The sequence below is a fragment of the Pantherophis guttatus genome, chromosome 2 (assembly GCF_059756535.1).
Source record: "Pantherophis guttatus breed Tessera chromosome 2, ASM5975653v1, whole genome shotgun sequence".
Taxonomy (NCBI): Eukaryota; Metazoa; Chordata; class Lepidosauria; order Squamata; family Colubridae; genus Pantherophis; species Pantherophis guttatus.
Window position 1 is genome coordinate 201,777,878 of NC_142064.1, and position 20,200 is coordinate 201,798,077.

The following is a 20,200-nucleotide window of genomic DNA, read 5'->3' on the forward strand; positions in this document are numbered from 1 at the left end:
CCTCTCAAAACTCTCTTTAACCTTTCATTAAATATGCTGACAGCTGGTATCAGTTCTTCATGAATTAGTTCAATGCATTTCCATCTAAATAGATCCCAGCAGGATTCATTTGAATTCTATAGAGTTTCCTATCTTCTGATCTCTTTTGTAAATTCAGACATAAGTCTGAGTAAATAATTAGAAATGGGGATATGGACAGCAAGGCAGAAAGAAAGGGTGCTCAGGTTCCTATGCTGCTTCTCGTTTGCATTTCTCAAGCAAGATCTCTTCAAGATAATTTGGTTCAAGTAGAGATTTATTCCTAAATCCATTAATCTGAACTGATATATGACATGACATGGCAATATGATATGACAACCAGTGACTTTTGGGTTGGTCTATGGGGGTTATTGAAATCAAAACCTGCCCATTCATTAGACAATGTGGGTAGTGTTAAGAACCATTCAGGCACTTACTGAATCAGAGTGCTCTCCCTAGGAGTACCATGGTTAAGAAGTCCTATCACCTGTCCTGCCTATGTCATTCAAAGGTGTTGGCTTCTCTCCAGCATCACCTGCAGGAGGAAAGTTTGACGCATGTAGCTAAATATGGATTGACTTTCACATGAGGCATGTCCCTGCATTATGACATAGAAGTTAACAAGGCGTTTTTCCCCTATGTCCTTTCTAAATGAGATGCAGTCCATAACTGTAAGATGAAAGGCATGGAAAATAATGGAAATACTAGAACAAGCAATCAGGACTCCTATATTTGTGACAGACTGAAATGCTGTCTATCCTTTTTCTTGGCATCAGTTCTCTGCACTAGAATTTCCAATATTAGTCACTGAAAAAGTATTTCTGAGTTTTGTTTTTGTTTTTTTTTGGGGGGGGGGGAGAATAACAATTTTTCTAAAAGGTCCCTTTCTCTGCATCAGAGATCCCAAGTGACTTTCATGAGATCATAGGTAACAATAAATGCTCATTCACCAAATGCTCATTCACCAAAAGTGAAACCTGGTTTTTTGATTTGATTGTTGTCAAATCAAGGAAATTGTTGTCAAAAGGGAAAAGACAATATACCATATTTTTCGGAGTATAAGACACACATTTTCCCCCCTCCTAAAAGAGGCTGAAAATTTGGGTGCGTCTTATACTCCGAATGTAGCTTTTTTGAAGCTTTTTTTCAGCCCTAAGGAGGTGCTAGCGAGTGAAGCGATCTCCGTACTTTGGCTGCTTTTCTCATTGCTTCTCTCTCCAAAGATCAGTTGTGGTTTAGAAGCTGTTTTTTATCCCCAAGCAGGGGATAAAAACCAGCAAACTAATGTCCTGAAGCTGACTAGACTAAGGACGCTAGCCAGATGAATACCTGGTAGGCAGATTTTTTTTTCCTATTTTCCTCCCCAAAAACTAAGCTGCATCTTATACTGCGGTGCAAAATACAGTATTCTCCAGTGAACCACTCCCTGGATTCCACTCCCTCTTGCTCTTGTATGGCTACGGTTATTTTGAAACTAAAATTCCTATCTTGCTGCCCAAGTGCTAGAAATATTGAGGTAAGCCTCACACCTCAATATGGACTTTCAATTGAAAAGGGTAAAAACAACATAAGAGAATATAAAATATTAAATTGTGTATATACAAATCAGAAGAACAGCAGTAACTCAATAAAACATGTTTTTATAGTTTCTCTGCACACATTCCATGCCAATGATATGGTGTAAGCATCCATTTCCCCATTCCACGGAAAAAGGGGAAGCAAAAATGACAACGTTCTTCCTTTTGTTTCAGAGGAAAATCTGAGAAAGTGCTGCTATTAAAAGAAAATTAGGGAAAAAAAGATCCTGGAATATGAGAACCCCTTCCCCCCTGTCCTTCCCCCCCCAAAAAAAACAATCAGTCTGAAAGTTTAGTTCTGATAATTTACAAGGCTATTTTTCTGCCCCAGGATTAATGACATGGATTATAGAAGTTGCCATTTCCAAAATTTCATGAAGACAGGGCATACGTCTTCCATCCCATAATAATTTCAGTAGCCTCCAAAGGGAAGGTGTTTATCAAAGGAAGGCTTTATAATTGATGCAATTTCTTTTTATATAACTTCTTTTATTAAAGAAATGTTTGAAGGGATTAAAATAATACATAGAATGTACAATAAGCTTCTCTTGCTGCATTGATAAAACAACTGCATCAAAAGCTATTCCCAATCATTTCTAAGTAAACCTGGAAAAAGTCATGGCTACATTAATATATCAGATCATCTTGCCAAAACAACATTCTTGGAATTCAGGCATTTTGTAGGGTCTTAGAAACATGGTTGGGTCACTGAGTTGATCTGGCTGGTAGCAAAGCCTATGCCAGGGGTGGCTAATCTTTTTGCCATCGCATGCCAAGAGCGGGGGTGGAGGTGGTGTTGCACACACGCATGCCCACATCCATAATTCTATGTGCCCCGCCCCCGCGCATGCATGTGTGACCCCTCCGCTCCCCCCCTCTGCTCCTGGCACGCAATGGCACACGATGGCTGGTGGGCTTGGTAGGCCCGTTTTTCTCTCTCCCCAGGCTCCAGGGCCTTTCTAGGAACTTGGGAAGGGCAAAAATGGCCTTCCCTACCCCAGCCTCCCTGGAGGCTCTCCGGAGGCCAGAAACGGCCCTTTTGCTGACTTCCAGTGGGCCCAGAAGGCCCAAAAATGAGCTTGCATACCCACCGAAATGGCTAGGCATGCCATCTGTGGCACACGTGCCATAGGTTTACCATCACAGACCTATGCAATGGCTGTTCTTCAAAATATATTGTGACTTTTGGATTAGTAAGTATTGGGACTGTTTCAATCAAGTCCTACTCTACATTAGACATGAGACATTTTTCCTAATGTATTACAATTAAAAAGGGTATCAAGTTTATCACTTCAGTATGTTTTTTCCTGTAAATAACTCCCTTTTTCCCCAGCTGAGAAAGCAAAAGTATTCAGAAAAAGTCCTCTTCCCTGTTTTTGTTCCTTACTTCTTTAACAATACATTACAATGAAATGTAGTTCTTATTTTCACTTTCCAACATGTGACTTTAGCAAGTTCTGTAAACATCAATGCCAAGAATTTTAAAGGAAACTTCTTGATTTTTATATCCAGTTTGAAAACTAACTGAACATGAAATCATCAAAACTAATTCAAGTGTTTAGTACTGAAAACACACAGCACCTATGAGAGCAATACATCGGACCATCTCACACAAACATATTTTCCAGCACCTTTCTAGTGGGAAAAGTGGAACTGGAAGTGATAATGGGGAAAATATATAAAACATATGTTATACTGCAACTTCAAATATACCTAGATGTTTTGGTAGCATTCCGTATCAGACAACAATGCAACAAAATCCTTGTTAATTATAATTATCTACCAATTTCTGTGTTGTTTGTTTAAAAAAATCTTTACTGTTCAACAAAGATAATTCAGCGACCACTTAAAGAATATACATATTTTTTATCATCAGAGGAAACATCATCTGAAATATAGTAGCATCAATATGCTTAGGTTTGTGTTAGGTATCAAAGAATGACAAATCTAGAAAAAAAATCTGGACTATGTACAAAGAAAAGAAAAGCATACTTCAATTGGGAAGAGATAATAGAATCAAAAATAAAATGCAGACATATAACCTAGCAAACATTATAAATCCAAGTGCATCATCTGGGTGGTGGTATTAGGCCAATTTGTGATTTTATGACCACACTTGATCCTCAGATCCCCATTCCACAGCAGGATAGCAGTGGCCATAATTCTTGAAAAGTAGTACACATTTTCTTGCTATTTTGAAATGGAAAACTGGGAGATGTAGGCATGTCATAGTTTTAAAAAAACTCTCAAAGAAGCAGCCCCATCCAAATGTTAGATGGTTCAATCAATTATGCAGCCCTTATTCCTATGGATATATTATGTGTGGCCTTTGGCCTATGGTAATACAGAAATAGGTTCTGGAAAGCCCAGTAAAAGCATTTTAAAAAAGATTAATTACATTCATTTGCAAACCTGGCTCACAGGAATGAGGGAACAGTAAATGACAAAGAAAATCAAGATATGGAAATGATTAACACTCAGTGTAAACAAGATAGCAAAATAACCTACAGTTATTTTGTATATGGGAGGAGTACAGCACACTATATCAGAAGGCATAAATAACCAATGGATGGTAAACTGAGTTTCATTGAGAAACAATAAGAAATGCCTGAGAATTGTCTTAAAGAAATATAGAAATATTTGGCATCAAATGATTCTGTAATTCTATCTCTTCATACCTATTAAATCTACAATCATATTATTGCCTGTCAAAACTAAACAAAAAGCTTTTCTAGAACATTGTCTTTAATAATGTAAGCAAGTACTAACATAAATAATAACCACTCATTCAAAATTTTATATTATGAAATAGAGTTAATATCTATCACCTTTACCACATAAAATTGATCATAATTTTATCCACAAAAACAATGATCCCTCCACTTTAGTTATTTTTTCCCAACCTATCAACTATTACAGCTTTTCAGTTGCTTTAGCTCCTTCATTTTTGACATATGTTTTTGTATCTTTCTCAACTCAATAGGCTTTTTGGCAAAAATTATGCATCAAGTAAAGCTTGCACATGATTTATAGCAGGAAATGTATTTCATGCCAAGATTGCCTCACTCAGTAATCAGGAATTTTGTTTAAGAGGAGCAAATAGCACATACTAGCCTTCCTTCCCCCCCCCCTCATAATAGCCTTCCTCATTTAGCAGACAATTAGTTGCAGGTAGTCTTCACACAATGACATACCATGGAAAATCAGGTCCTCAATCAGGGTCCACATGGAAAACAGCCATAGATAAGAAATGGGTAGCCAAGTTATTGCATCTTCAAATGCTAGAAGATTGTGGCTGCATTTCATAACAATGAAGAGATATCTTGTGAAAACTATACCTTATGCCCAAAAATGTCAACTGAGGTTAAGTCCATAAGTACTGTATTACCTACCTTTCTATATCCCATCCAAATGCTCAAAAGAGGATGTAGCAGGTCAGCATGTGCCAACTTTATAGGGCCATAACAGCCAAACATGAGCTCTTAATTTTGTACTAACCAGCTATCCCAAGGCTACTTTTTTTCACCGAATTTCAGCTGGTAATAGAAAGCAAATAAGCAAAGTGCTAATGCAGTTTGTCTCTACCTGTGGCAGATGGATGACAAATAAGCAGTCCAGACCATTGGACTTAGTGTCAGAAGAAGGAAGAACTGGGTATTGGAGCACTATCTGAAACTGGCAGTTCTCCTGCGCAACTTTAATAGGGAGGGATGCTAAACAAGGCACAATATTTCTACCGCAAGATTGTAAAACTGATTCTCTTGTCTCTGTCTTTGATTTCATTAATATAAACAAAGCTTGAATCTATATCCGTCTATTACAAGATCTGTTTGCCAAATATGCTGCTCCAAATAGAGTGCCTTCTTTGACATGAGTCTGCTAAAATGATTCTTCAAAAGCAGTGATAAATATTTTCCGGTGCATGGACATCAGCACTGACAACATGCTGAATCCCTTGAGCTGCTGAATTTGTAAATGCCACTTGACTGTAAAAATCAAAAGTACAAATCAGATTAGAATTTAACTGCCATAGTGAATTATGTCATAGATTTGCCCAGATGCTATAGGAACTCTAGCTGGGCATGAATGCAATATTACATTATGATAATTAGCCAATCATAGCCTTACCTTCCTCTTTGGTTAAATTGCAGACTATAATCATCTCTTGTGATTGTCATTTTTAACTATACATCCAGTAAAATAACACCTTTCACATCCTGCAATTTCCTTCATTCAGCTTACTTATACTGAGTGCACTTGTTCGGTTTCATTGTCAAACCTCCATGATTCAACTTAACAGTACTGTTAATTAGGTTCCAGTGTTGCAAGAGGAAGAGAAGCTATTTTGATCCACTTTCTGCATTAAATGTTCTGCCCTAAACAGAACATATAATAACGCGTCACCCATTTTCATCTTTTAAATTGTTAATAAATTCACTTCCCCATGCACCTTAATGATGCTATAACAGCATGCTCCCAATAAGCTTGCCATCTCCCTTTGTTGTTGTTGTTGCTGCTGCTGCTGCTGCTGTTTTGGAAAAAGATTAGAAAATGGGATAGGAAAGCCTTCACAACAGATGCTACAAAATTCAGAAAAAAATTATTCTCCATTTTGGGTCCTATACGATTTCTGAAAAATCTGATTGATTAGAAATGAATTGGTAAGGGTGGATGGGTGAATGTGCATAGAATTTACATAACTCACTCAAAGTATCTCAAGCCAAAAACAAAACAAAAACAGGAACTAAACTTTTTTAGTTCAATTTTTCTTCCTCCTTTATTACTTCCTCCTTTCTTACTAATCTTAGCATGCATCGTTCTCCTTGGAATGTTCTTCTCAAAAAAAAAATAGAAAAGACATGTTTATTTATTTATTTCTTGAGAAATGCCAAAAAAATTACCAAGTGCCTCTGAGATTGCTTTGTTTAAACCAAGTTTTTCTTTTCCTTTTGGCAACAAAACCAAGTTAAATATTCAAAATCCCTTAAATTTCAAATTCGTTGGATTTTTTTTTTTTTTAGATTTGTATTTGCATCTATTTGATCACATGAAACATTTCTTGTATGTATGACTGCTGAGTTAGTAGTCTGAAATACATGGAACTATTTCTGTGCAGCCAATAAGTTTGAAGTGACCACATTCTCATGGTTAGGGTAGGTTGGTGTCAGCCTTTTTGAAGGTCAATGTATTCATGAACTGTTAACATCATATTCGTGTATTGTGTTTCCTTGTAGCAGTTATATAATAAGTGAGGGCTTTATTCTTCCTACCATTCAAGTAGAAACATATTTAATAATAATTACCTTGTAGAATTAATTGTCTTCTGCTTCTTGTGTAGGTACCCTGCAAGATAATCAGAGCAACAAATAATTTTCACTTGAAAGAAAATGAAAACAATTTACTCAATTATTTTAAGAATGAGACGTCTTTTTTTCTGGGTTTGATACAGTAGTCAAATTATGTACTTTGAGAGTGTCTGCATAACATCCACTTCTAAAGCACCTACTGCTAGTGGAGCTGAATTCACTACATACACAAAATCATAAAATCAAAATCAAACCTACTGATATTGCTTGTTATAAAAAGAGAGGTTATCAAGCCCTACCAGGCAGTAATTCTTCTCAACCTTTCCTGCTTTACACACCCCTGTTGAGAGTACAACTTTTACAGTTCCCACTGTTTTAAAAACCACATTTGCTCTCTTGCTTGCTTCACTTAATGACAATACTCATGTTCTAGCAAGGTCTGGCAGAGTGAAATATCTAACTAAGCCAGAAGAAAGTTTGGTGGAGGTCTTTAGAGGTTCTGACATCTGACCAGAGTCAGGAGTCCTCCAGAATTTTGGAAAGTGGAAAGCTTTAACCTTTGCTTATTACATCATCTGGATTCCCACACATAGAATCAAAATCATGTTGAAGTATTAGTATTGCTTTATAAAACTTTAGTAAGACCACACCTTAGTTAAGACCAGCCCTTGGTTATCAAGGGAGACCAAGTGGAGCAAGTGGCTAGTTTTAAGTTTCTGGGTGTTATCATAAAATAGGACCTGACCTGGGGCACTCACATTTCAGCACTGGTCAAAAGGGCCCAGCAGAGATTACACTACCTGAGACTTCTCAGAGAACAACAACTGAATGAAAAACTGCTGGTGACCTTCTACCGCTGCACCATAGAGAGTATTTTAATTTACTGCACCTGTGTATGGTTTGCCAATTGCACAGTGGCAGATAGGTCAGTGCTCCAGAGGGTTAACCTCATTGCCCAGAGGATCATTGGTTGCCCTCTCCGCTCTTTGGAAGAGCCTTGTAGCTCCCACTACCTTAAGAAAGTTAAAAACATTCTTAAAGATCCATCTCATCCTGGGCACCCCTTTTCTTTTTGAACTATTACCATCTGGCAGACAGTGCAGGACAATAAACACAAGGACAAATAGGCTGAAAAACAGCTTCTATCCCAGAGCAGTAACTATATTGAATTCTACTGTATAGTGCAATATTAATGCAATATCAGTTGTATAGAATATGAAGGATGTGTGTTTTGTTTTTGTTTTTTTATGTATAATGTACACTGAAGATGGCATTTAATTTCATTGTATGAGGTGCAATGACAATAAAGTAAACTAACTAACCTGGAATACTGCATCCAATTTTGGTCACCACATTACAAAAAAAGATGTTGAGACTATAGAAAAAGTGTAGAGAAGAGTAACAAAGATGATTAAAGGCCTGGAGACTAAAACATATGAAGAATGCTTGCAGGAATTGGGTGTGACTAGTGTAGAGAAAAGAAAGACTAGAGGGGGAGACATAATAGCAGCATTCCAGTATTTGAGAGGTTGTCACAAAGAAAAGGGTGTCAACTTATTTTCCAAAGCATCAGAAGGTAAGAGAAGAAATAATGGATAGAAACTAATCAAGGAGAAAAGCAACCTAGAATTATTTATTTATTTATTTATTTATTGAATTTATATTCAATATAATATAAATGGCCTATTCGCCCATGGCGACTCAAGGCAGCTTACAGAATATAAAACCACATTTAAAATAATAAAACAATATTTAAAACATTTAAAACAATAACACTAATAAAAAGAATCAAATAAATTAATATAGTATAATATAATAAAATCACCCCCCATCCCCGCCCCAGCGACAGCAGATCACACAAGCCATTTAATCGGCTCCGTCCTGTTCTGGGTTCCACAAGCCCACTGGCAGAACCAGGTCTTCAGCCCCTTCTGGAAGAGTTCTAGAGTGAGGGACATTCTAATCTCTGGGGGAATGATGTTCCAGAGAGAGGGAGCCACCACAGAGAAGGCCCTTCTTCTGGGACCCACCAGATGTATCTCTCTCGGGGATGGGACCCAGAGCATTTCCTGCCTCCCCACTCTTATGGGTCAGGTAGATGTGACTGGCAAGAGACGGTCTCTCAGATAACCTCGTCCCAAGCCATGAAAGGCTTTAAAGGTGACAACCAGCACCTTTTTTTTTTTTAATTTGATTTATATGCAGCCCTTCTCCGGAGACTCAGGGCGGCTTACAATGCATTAAGCATTGAATTGCACCCAGATAACAGGGCAAGAACGTCCTCAGGGGCTTCCACCGGATCAGCAACCACACCGGGATCTAACTGGGAACAAAGTTGAGCGATTTTGTCTTCCAGAAAATCCACAAATTCCTCAGCATGCCCCTTCAGGTGGACCTCAATCTCCTCCTTCTCCGGGAGGAGGCAGTTCATCTTAAAGAGGGTCGCTGGGTGATTATTAATTAAGGAATCATTTCCTAACAGTGAGATAATAAACCAGTGGAACAGCTTGCCTTCTGAAGTTGTGTGTGCTTCATCACTGGAAGTTTTTAAGAAGAGACTGGACAGCCACTTGTCTGAAATGGTATAGGTTCTCCTGCTTGAGGAGGGGATTGGACTAGAATACCTCCAAGGTCCCTTCCAGCTCTATTCTATTCTAACATTTTACATTAACAGATTAATCAAGGAGAAAGATCCCAATGATCATTGCAGAAAATATAGCAGGCTTGTTTCAATATTCACTCACTAAAGTAAACAGTTGCAGTGGGAAACCCAAAATACATTGGGAGTAGAAGGTAAACCAAGAAGTGCTACACAAAGGAAATCTCTCTATCCCAAGTCATCCTACCATATGGCATTTTAATGTAGTGCTTAGGCAACATTTCTTCTGAGTATTTCTTTTACCATTTTCATTCAGTTTGATAGAACAGAAGTAATTATGGTTTATTTTTCAGGGGAAATTCTGAGAAGTTTTACCTCTCAACAATGAAATGAGCTCAAAATCAGGGGCACAATAATTCCTAATTTCACTGAAAAGAAGGTAGAAAAAAAGAAGCCTCTATGCAAGGAAAGAAACATTTGAGAACAAGAAGACAGATTTTAGTAAAGAAGTACTTTGGCTGTTTGATATTGGCCCTTCCTGCAGTTTCTCTGTATTTCCATTTCAGCTGATAAGTTTCACTGCAAATATTCTATATTGTCTGAGGGAGATGGGCAGTTCAAAAATGTGTAAAACAAACAAACAAACAAACAAACAAACAAATAAAATTTAACATCAGGATTAATATTAGCAAAAATAATAATAAGGCTTCCTCGATATCTGGAAACAATGAATTTATCAGACCTGAACACCCTAATTTTACAAAAAAAGCACCCTGCTTGGAACCGCCTATATTCTTAGATGTTACGTTAATCATTCTTTGGTCTTTGGTTAGAACCTGAATTATTATGTTTCCACCAGTCCTAGACTTTGAATCTAACTGTAGATCACCCACATATAACAACAAAAATGTAACTTGGCTAAAGAAGGTAGATAAGAATAACAGATAAGCTGAAATGAAAGAACATGTAATAACAGCAGAAAAGGGCAAAGAGGTTCTGCACTTGGTCAGGCGAAGATGAACTGCATCATTTTTGGTTGAAACATCTGTTATACACCACTCATTGCCAAAACAATTGACAACATACTGCACGGAGGTGAAATTGAAATTGGTTAATTTCTGTCAAAACCTAATAATGAAAGACCCAACAAAAGGAGCAGCTCCAGGCAACTAAAGGCCAATTATCTGCTTACCAGCAACTTTCAAATTGCTAATGAATGGTAGCTGATGCAGTCCAGCAGCCTCCAGTTGAAAACAAGCTCTTTCTACCTGAACAGAAAGGAAACTGCCCAAACAGCAAAGGAACAAAAAAATCAGTTTCTAATTGTCAAGATTATGTCACTGACCTCGAGCCAGACATCCTAGAATGTGAAGTCAAATGGGCCTTAGGAAACCTGAGCAAAGCTAATGGAGGTGACAGTATTCCAGCTGAGCTATTCAAAATCTTAAAAGACGATGCAGTAAAAGCGCTACGCTCAATTTGCCAGCAAATTTGGAAAACTCAACAGTGGCCACAGGATTGGAAAAGGTCAGTTTACATTCCTATTCCAAAGAAAGGCAATGCCAAAGAGTGTTCAAACTATTGCACCATTGCACACATTTCACATGCTAGTAAAGGTATGCTCAAAATCCTACAAGCTAGGCTCCAGCAGTATGTGGATCGAGAACTACCAGAAGTGCAGGCAGGATTTCGAAGAAACAGAGGAACTAGAGATCAAATTGCCAACATATGCTGGATCATGGAAAAAGCTAGGGAGTTCCAGAAATATTTTTACTTTTGCTTCATTGACTATGCTAAAGCCTTTGATTGTATGGATCACAACAAATTGTGGCAAATTCTTAAAGAGATCATCTTATTTGTCTCTTGAGAAACCTATATGCGGGTCAAGAAGCAACAGTGAGAACTGGACACGGAACCACTGATTGGTTCAAAATTGGGAAAGGAGTCCGGCAAGGCTGTATACTGTCACCCTGCCTATTTAACTTATATGCAGAGTACATCATGAGAAAGGCAGGGCTAGATGAATCACAAGTTGGAATTAAGATTGCCGGGAGAAATATAAACAACCTCAGATATGCAGATGATACCACTCTAATAGCAGAAAGTAAAGAGGAATTAAAGAGCCTCTTGATACGGGTAAAGAAGGAGAGTGCGAACATTGGCTTGAAACTCAACATTAAGAAAGCTAAGTTCATGGCATCTGGCCCTCTAACTTCCTGGCAAATAGATGGGGAAGAAATGGAGGTAGTGACAGATTTTATTTTCCTGGGCTCCAAGATCACCGCACATGGGGACTGCAGCCAAGAAATTAAAAGACGCTTGCTCCTAGAGAGGAAAGCTATGCCAAATTTAGACAGAATACTAAAAAGCAGAGACATCACCCTGCCAACAAAAGTGTATATAGTCAAGGCTATGGTTTTCCCAGTTGCAATGTATGGCTGTGAAAGTTGGACCATAAGAAAGGCTGAGCACCAAAGAATTGAGGCTTTGAACTATGGTACTGGAGAAGACTCCTGCAAGTCCCTTGGACTTCAAGGCGATCAAACTGGTCAGTCCTAGAGGAGATCAACCCTGACTGCTCTTTAGAAGGCCAGCTCCTGAAGATGAAATTCAAATACTTTGGCCACCTAAGAAGGAAGGACTTACTGGAGAAGAGCCTAATGCTGGAAAAGATTGAGGGCAAAAGAAGAAGGGGACGGCAAAGAATGAGGTGGCTGGATGGAGTCACTGAAGCAGTAGGACGTGAGCTTAAATGGACTCCAGAGGATGGCAGAGGACAGGAAGGCCTGGAGGAACATTGTCCATGGGGTCATGATGGGTTGGACATGACTTCGCAACTAACAACAACAAAGAGAAGGAAAGTCCAATTTGAATGTAGCTTGGATTGATTATAAGAATTCATTTGACTCTCTGCCACATGATTGGATAATCAAGGACCTAGAAATAAGAATAGTCAGTTCCAGTCATTAGATACACAGCTGGAATAGTGGAGCAGACTCCAGCAGAACTAAAAGCCCTAGATAGGAAGATTAGAAAAATAATGACAACGGATCATGTCCTTCATCCATGCAAACTCTACTTATCAAGGAAAATATGTAGATGTGGAATGTTGCAAATACACCAAATGGTTGAAAAAGGGAAAGGGAAAAAGGGAAAAGAAGTATTGGAATAATATCTAAATGACAATGAAGAAGATGCAGTGAAGCTACTATACCATGAAGGCTTACTGAATAACAGAGAGACCAAAGTGGCCTATAAGAAAGACTAAATAAAGTATGGCAAAGGGACATGGCAAGGCAAAGTATTACATGGCCAGCATACACACACACAAAAAACCCTTAATAGAAGTCACAATACTTACACTTTATAATTAGCAGGATTATAATGGCGAGTAGAATTACACATGTTCCAATTCCAAGGTATAGGCCTATCCGATAAGGTGAATTCTTTGCTTGCTCCTTTACCATTATAGACCTATATAATGAAATATTCTGGAAAAGCAAATAAACAAAAAACATCACAGCAGAACCACGCTGAGCTGAAGAGTTTGTTTACTTAATGAAAGCTAGCCAGAATCAACTGGAGCTAGCAAGCTCTAAAGTATATTAATTATTAACATTATTAGCATTCAGGAGAGTTAATAGGAGCATTTATCTCATCAATTTGAGATTTTAGTACAAGAAAGCCATTCATCAGACTACTTCCTATTTGTTTGTTTCTAACTCTTCCTCAGAACTGACACTTCTAGGGTGTGTGTGTCAGTGGTGGGTTTCAAAATTTTTTACTACCAGTTCTGTGGGTGTGGCTTGGTGGGCGTGGCTTGGCTTGGTGGGCATGGCTTGGTGGGAGTGGCAGAGGAAGGATACTGTAAAATCTCCATTCCCACCCCACTCCAGATGAAGGATACTGTAAAATCTCCATTTTCTCCCAATCAGCTGGGACTTGGGAGGCAGAGAATAGATGGGGGCAGAGCCAGTCAGATTTTTTACTACCGGTTCTCCGAACTACTCAAAATTTCCGCTATCGGTTCTCCAGAACTGGTCAGAACCTGCTGAAACCCACTTCTAGTGTGTGTGTGTGTGTGTGTGTGTGTGTGTGTGTGTGTGTGTGTGTGCTTTATTCAAACTTTAAAAGTATATAGTTATGAATTCAAAATTTGGCCTACAAAAGATTCAACTGGCTCTCACCCTTATGTGGTTGGAAAATTAGTCACAAGAAAAGTCACAAAATGTTGTGCAAGTGTTCAGATAAACTCTTCTTTGGCAAATTGCTAAAAAAAAAAGCTAAAAGAAGAAATGGGGATGTGAAAAAAAGCCCACGCCATGCAGTTAGTAGCAATCTTAAAATGAGACATGATGGGAGACTGCAAAAATATTAGAATCTCTTTCTAGCAGTAAAATAGTTGCTGTTCCATTTATAATTCTCCTTAGAACTTTGGTGATGTAAATATTAATAGTATTTGGATACACACACACACACCCATACACACAGTATTCCCACTGTGATTTGAACTGTCATCACTGCTTGTTTATTAGGGGTGTCACAGAAGGAGAGAATTGAGTATAATAATAACGTTGGCCTTCAATCTTTACTTTTTAAACTTGAATTCAGTTTTTGCAAACTGTGCAATGGTAAATAGAATATTCCCAGAACTGGGAAGGTAAAAAAAAAAAAAAAGCAGTCCCTGACTCTTGCTAGGATTGAGCCTGAGTGTGCTCTTCCTGAGCCAGATCTCCACAGACTCCAGGTGTTGGGTCAGGACCTCAACAGCATCACTTAGTCCACCTGGTATTGAATTGTATAATTGAATAACAGTGTATTGCTGATACCTGACCTACCCAGCATACCATGATCAAATATATCAGAAACTGCTGGGAGATTGAGGAGCACCAAGATGAACATCAACCGCATTCCAGTTCTACCACAGATTATTGATAAATACAACAACATTGGCTATGAAAACAAACTGGTATGGGTCCAGATAATGTGTTTCTTTAGGGTCCTCTGGGACCATCCTCTCCTACCACCTTCCCCTTAAAATGGAAGGTTGGAAACTGGATGGAAATTGCCCAGCATCATTAAGTCCAAAGATAACCTCTTAAGAAGCAGAAGCACCATGGCCTCTTTCAAGGCATTGGGGATTAACCTTTCCTCAGAGAAGAGCCAGTTACAGGGTCCAGTCACAGGTTACCTCCTATGCAGTTTTAACCATTCAGGGGAGACCTGGATCTAACAGATGGCCAAGTTTACCAACTGCAGAACTTCAGGACACTTTACAGAACTGAATTTACTTAAAACAATCCTATAAAACGTTGCCTCGGGCAGTTCAACTGGAAATGTCCACTCAGAGTCCAATTCTAAGCTGATCCAAGAAATTTTATTTGTCAGATAGCAAAAATATTCCTCATAGTAATCCTGTGGATAGTCCAATGACATATCTCTTCCCACCAGGAATTGGGTCACCTAAAACAGGGCCACTATTAGCAGACACTTGCCACAATTTAATCCATAGTATGGATTAAATATCTTTCTTATATTTTTGATCCAATTTGCTCTTCATCTTCCTCCAAAGTAATATCAGAGTTCTCTTCTGGCTCTTTATCTCTCAGAGCTCCTCAAGAAATTGTGTATTTTCTCAATGCTATTTCCATTGTTTATATAACCCAGAATAAACCTCTTAGAAGTATCATAATGCCTTTTCCTGCCTAGCATTGAAACATGATAGTTAGGATATGGCAAGGATGGGCACCCAATGATTCATGGACACCGACACTTTCCCCCTTTTTTTCTTCAGACCCTCACTAAAATTTATAGTCAATTCCTGGAAATTGACGACACAAAGGAGAAGTAGATAAAGCGTACTAGGTTTCAGAAGACTTAGCATAAATAGCTACCAATTCATATGCACACACAGAGAAACACAGAAACATACACATTTTTATATTGATACTTACATTGAGTGGCGATTCAGTAATGAATACTGATTTTGGTTCGGAAACAAAATTAGTCGTACTAAAATATATAGGCGTTGTATGAAGCAATGCTGAAAAATAGGAGTATTAATACAGAATAAAACAAATTTGTATACGTATAACTCTATCTCTATCTCTATCTCTATCTCTATCTCTATCTCTATCTATACATACACACATACATACCAGTGGTGGGTCGCCCCCAGTTCAGACCAGTTCTATAGAACCGGTAGTAAAACCGGCAGGAGACTCCGCCCACTGACCCTGATGTCATCAGAAGCGATCTGTGCATGCGCGATCCTGTTGCGAACCGGTAGTAAAGGTAAGTAGAACTCACCCCTCATACATACATACATACATACATACATACATACATACATACATACATAAAACTTTTGGAAGACAGAATTCCATAAAATTTGTAAATCTTATAGTGTTAGATTGATATTTGTATCTGAACATGCTTTTTGGGGTTCATGTTTGTTTTAATTGGATCGTATAACTTGAGACACATCATTTCAGATGACATACAGACCCATACATATATTTATATACACATATGTGTATGTACATATTTGTGTGTGTGTGTATACATGAATATACACATACATACATTTTTATGTATAAATACCAGTGGTGAGTTGTCCCCGGTTCGGACTGGTTCGCAAAAACTGGTAGTAAAACCGGTGGGAAGCTCCGCCCACTGACCCAGATGTCATCAGGAAGCTTCTGCGCATGCGCACGGCCCCGTTGCGAACCACTAGTAAAGGCAAGTAGAACCCACCCCTGAAATATACATATGATATGTGTGTGTGTGTGTGTGTAGGTGAACACATACATTCATAACAAAGTGTATGCGGGTGTGAATAGAGTTGTATCTTTTATAAAGAACACAGTAGAAGAGTTCCATATCAAATGAAACACAGAACCAGTAATGTTAATGACTATATCATAATTCATAAATAGCACACACAAAATACATAACACATGTAAATATCATTTTGTATATAATTTTAGATGGTACTGACACTGCAGTGAGAGACAGTCATTAGATTAAGTTCATAAAAATAATACTTCTTTTCAAATTTACAAGCATATTTTTTTTTAAAAAAATAATCCTTTGTAGTATACCAAAGGAGCACGTGACAAATTTAAATCTTCTGCTCACCTTCCTTGATCAGTAATTTGAAAAATATTTTCCCATCATTGAACAAGCCTTGATACTCCACTCGACAACAATATGTCCCTCCATCATCTTCTGTAATGTTAGCAATGGTCAGAGATACATCCCCTTGAATGACACTTCCCATTAGATGGTATTTTTGGAGTTGCCCATCTATCTCCAGATATTTATTAATGCTAATCATTTTATTGGGACAACTACCCACTGAAGGGCAACTTCGTCCCCAACAAACATCTGTGAGTCGATTATCCTTAACTGAATAATGACAGGGTAAAGTGATGTTTTCACCCACTTTTCCTTGTATGACAGTTTCAGCATATGATGTGAAGCAACCTGTAGAAGAAATGTTACAATTATTATTATTTTTTAAAAAAAACAAAACAACAAGATTGGTTTGGGACAAATAAGGCCATAGCTTCTAAAATAATTTTCTTCTAAGCAGCTTTCCTTAGAAGAATGAAATTATCATCTGAAATATCCTCCCAAGCAGATACTATGACATCACTGCCTCAGTTTGCTGAGTAATATAAAGAAAATAAAAGCAGGATGGAAATGCTGATTAAAACACATACCCACGCACACCTTATGGTTGCCTGCCAGGAACTCTATTTTTTTCCATCCAAATTAAATTTTTATGGCTAAATAACCTTTTTTAAAATGTTCATAAAATGAAAAAAAAATCAGTACCATGTCCTCACTGTGGAATACTATTACACTGTTTATGTAATTGTTGGTTACTAAACAGGACATTATTTATAACATGTTATAACTTTTCTGATGGAGGATCTACAACATCTTCACACATTGTCTTCTCAGCCTAGCAAACAACCGTTTTCTTAGTGGATTAGGTGATATCTTACCAAAAATGAAAGAACACTTAATTACTCAGACAGGAAGACCTTTGTGATTCAGAGCTAGCATATGATGAAAAGTGAACTTAGAGGGGAAACAGGAAATAGATAGATAGATAGATAGATAGATAGATAGATAGATAGATAGATGATAATATCCTGCAATAAAAACTTTAAAAGCTTATTTTTGTTTTTGAGAATTTGTTTCTCATATCTTTGCACCATTTTTGTCACTATATACAGTGGGTAGAAGGCCATATTTTCCTATTTTATTCTTATTTTATAAAACTGGGAAAATATAATTAAGTCACATATTTGCACAATGAGATAATGCTCAATTGAGAAACCTCAGAAGTTCTTAGTGCACAGTTGTCACTGCGGTCTATTTTAAGCCAGATAACCATGAACATTGGAATTAATGTTAGATATATAGTCTCAACATGATTACAACTAATCCTTTCCAATTGGCATTAATGAAGATTATAGATCACCCACTGCCTATACTTAGTTGCCCTACACAGGATAATCAAGGAGTCTCAAATTTACAAATGTTATTTGTAAAAATGTATACATTTTATTTTGACTTTTGCTTCATTTTGCACTCATATTAGAAAAAAGATTCAGATGTAATATTAGAAATTAATAGTATCAACTTCAATGGACACTCTAAATAAGTCAGTGCTGGTGTTGGATTAATATTATCATGCATACTACCTTTATTTCCTACCATGTAAAAAATAACACATGAAGATGATGTCAATATGTTAATTTTCAGTCATTCATTCATCCATCCCAATTCTATTATGTTTGTTCAGACGTGAACCATCCAATTTTCATCCTAGTATTGGAATGGCAGCTTTAAAATACATGCAATAACTTGCCAAAATTCTGACCAGAATCATACTACCAAATCCTCTAAGAGATTGAAGCAATACTGTTACAAAGATGTTATCTATGTGTAGCTTTTAGGAAAATTTAGTTACCTGTTAATATCATGAGCAGGATCTGTTTCAGAAGCAGGCAAGAAAACATGGTACCACAGAAAAGATTTCCTTCTACCTGATTAATAGAAGGCTTGTTTCCCAAACAAGTTTCTGAACTTCTCTGACTTCTGACTGCTGCATGTCATCAATCACAGTGCCCTTTATATAGCTTTGACCAGAACTTCCTCTTCCTGTCATAAATGTTGCAGTCTCTAGAAAGAAGCCTTGACTGAAACAGTTGTGTGGGCATGACTGTGGGAATGTTCAAATTGGATGGGCAGGACAGAATGGGATGGAATGGAATAGAATAGAACAACCAATTCAAAGAACTGGATTTCTGCTGGGCTTGCTTTAGCTTTTAAATCCCACTATTATTTTTTAGTTCTTCTATTATTCCAAAATGTTGTTTTCCCTTTTTTCATTTACAATCATAATAATTCCAAATTGGGGATACAAAAAAAAAAATTACAACTGTAAAATACCTCCTTAATTCAGAGTCAGTGTAAGGTACAGCTGCATAAATTCAAACTACTTATTTAATTAAAACAATTAATTAAGCAAATACATTGTCCGATGGTATGAAAAGCTTACAAAGTACATGACCCCAAACTGAACAAAAAGATAATTTCACAGTTGGGGCTCCTGTATCAAAAATGCCTTATTTTTAGATGCTGCATAGCAAATTCTTGGCAAATGTGGTACTGCCAAGAGGGCATTCCTACCAGATGGAGGGGGGGGAGTGTAGAGACAGTTAACAAAAACAAATGCATGCTTTAAATCTGGAAAAGTGTTAGAAGCTTTACCCTAATTCACTGGGATGTAAGAGGAAGGGAAGGGAAAATGCAGTCAGGCAACTTTTTTATATCACTCTGCAAAAAGAGGCAAAAATCAGCAAAGAAAATTGATTCTCATGCCATGGATTCTGTTCTGGATACTCAACTTCATTCCTGCTAAAGTATGATTCAGTGAAGTGTCCAGCTAAGTTTTATACTTCACACCAACCTCCGAAACATTCTTAAAAATAAAACAATGAGGTACAGTGATGGGGTTAAAATCCTGTACTTTGTTGGGAAAAGTGCTCATCTGCTCAGGAAAAAATGCCAAGATGATAGTTTGGGGAAGAGAGGAAACAATCTCACTATATTGGTTTCTGGTAAAAGGATATTTTATAAATAGAAAACACAGAGCAATATTGTGTTATATTACAGCAGAATATGTGTGTTTATTCCACTGATATATGACTAGAATTATCAAAACCATCAGGAATACTTTTTGAGGGCATCTAGGCATCTGTATTAAGTAAATAATAAGCTTTACCAAACTCATGTAGTTCCACAATTAGTCTAAACTTTAATCAATTCAACATTCATTACTTTTGGTCTGAGGGATTCAATATGTTGGCTGGGCTTTTTTTCCCCCAGCTACCTGAAAATTATTTCTAATTTTAGAATTTTGCACAAGTGTACACTTAACTTTCTCAGCAAACTTTCTGTGCAAAATTTAAGCTGACAGTTTGCAGAACCTTATAAAAGGTTAGAGAATGGAAAAATGACATTAAGAGGACTCCAATTAAAAAACTCATTCCCTTCTGATTGTATATTTTATGTACTCTCTATTCCCATGGCACAACTTTTGATGAGTGGGCCAATCTTTGAGCCAATGCATTTTAGACAGAAACTTTTTAATAGGTAAGCAAATGAAACCTTTACAA

General features: G+C 37.4%; 1 protein-coding gene across 1 annotated transcript; it reads right to left on the bottom strand.

The window, feature by feature from the left end:
• Window positions 1-3,392: 3,392 nt before the first annotated feature.
• On the bottom strand, window positions 3,393-18,620 carry LOC117654787 (hepatitis A virus cellular receptor 2). The gene is made up of 6 exons (XM_034401685.3): window positions 18,490-18,620; window positions 16,641-16,988; window positions 15,455-15,543; window positions 12,862-12,991; window positions 6,899-6,938; window positions 3,393-5,581 (listed from the first exon to the last, which is right to left on the bottom strand). The coding sequence occupies exons 1-6, from the start codon at window positions 18,536-18,538 to the stop codon at window positions 5,488-5,490; spliced, it is 750 nt and encodes a 249-aa protein (XP_034257576.1). The 5' UTR covers window positions 18,539-18,620; the 3' UTR covers window positions 3,393-5,487.
• Between the last annotated feature and the right edge of the window lie 1,580 nt (window positions 18,621-20,200).

Excerpts from the sequence above, each read along its gene's own strand:
- LOC117654787 (XM_034401685.3), bottom strand. The coding sequence starts at position 18,538 with ATGTTTTCTTGCCTGCTTCTGAAACAGATCCTGCTCATGATATTAACA. Across the intron at positions 15,544-16,640 it reads CAAATTACTGATCAAGGAAG|CATTGCTTCATACAACGCCT; the intron begins GTGAGCAGAAGA and ends CCTATTTTTCAG. Across the intron at positions 6,939-12,861 it reads AATCCTGCTAATTATAAAGT|GGTACCTACACAAGAAGCAG; the intron begins GTAAGTATTGTG and ends ATTATCTTGCAG.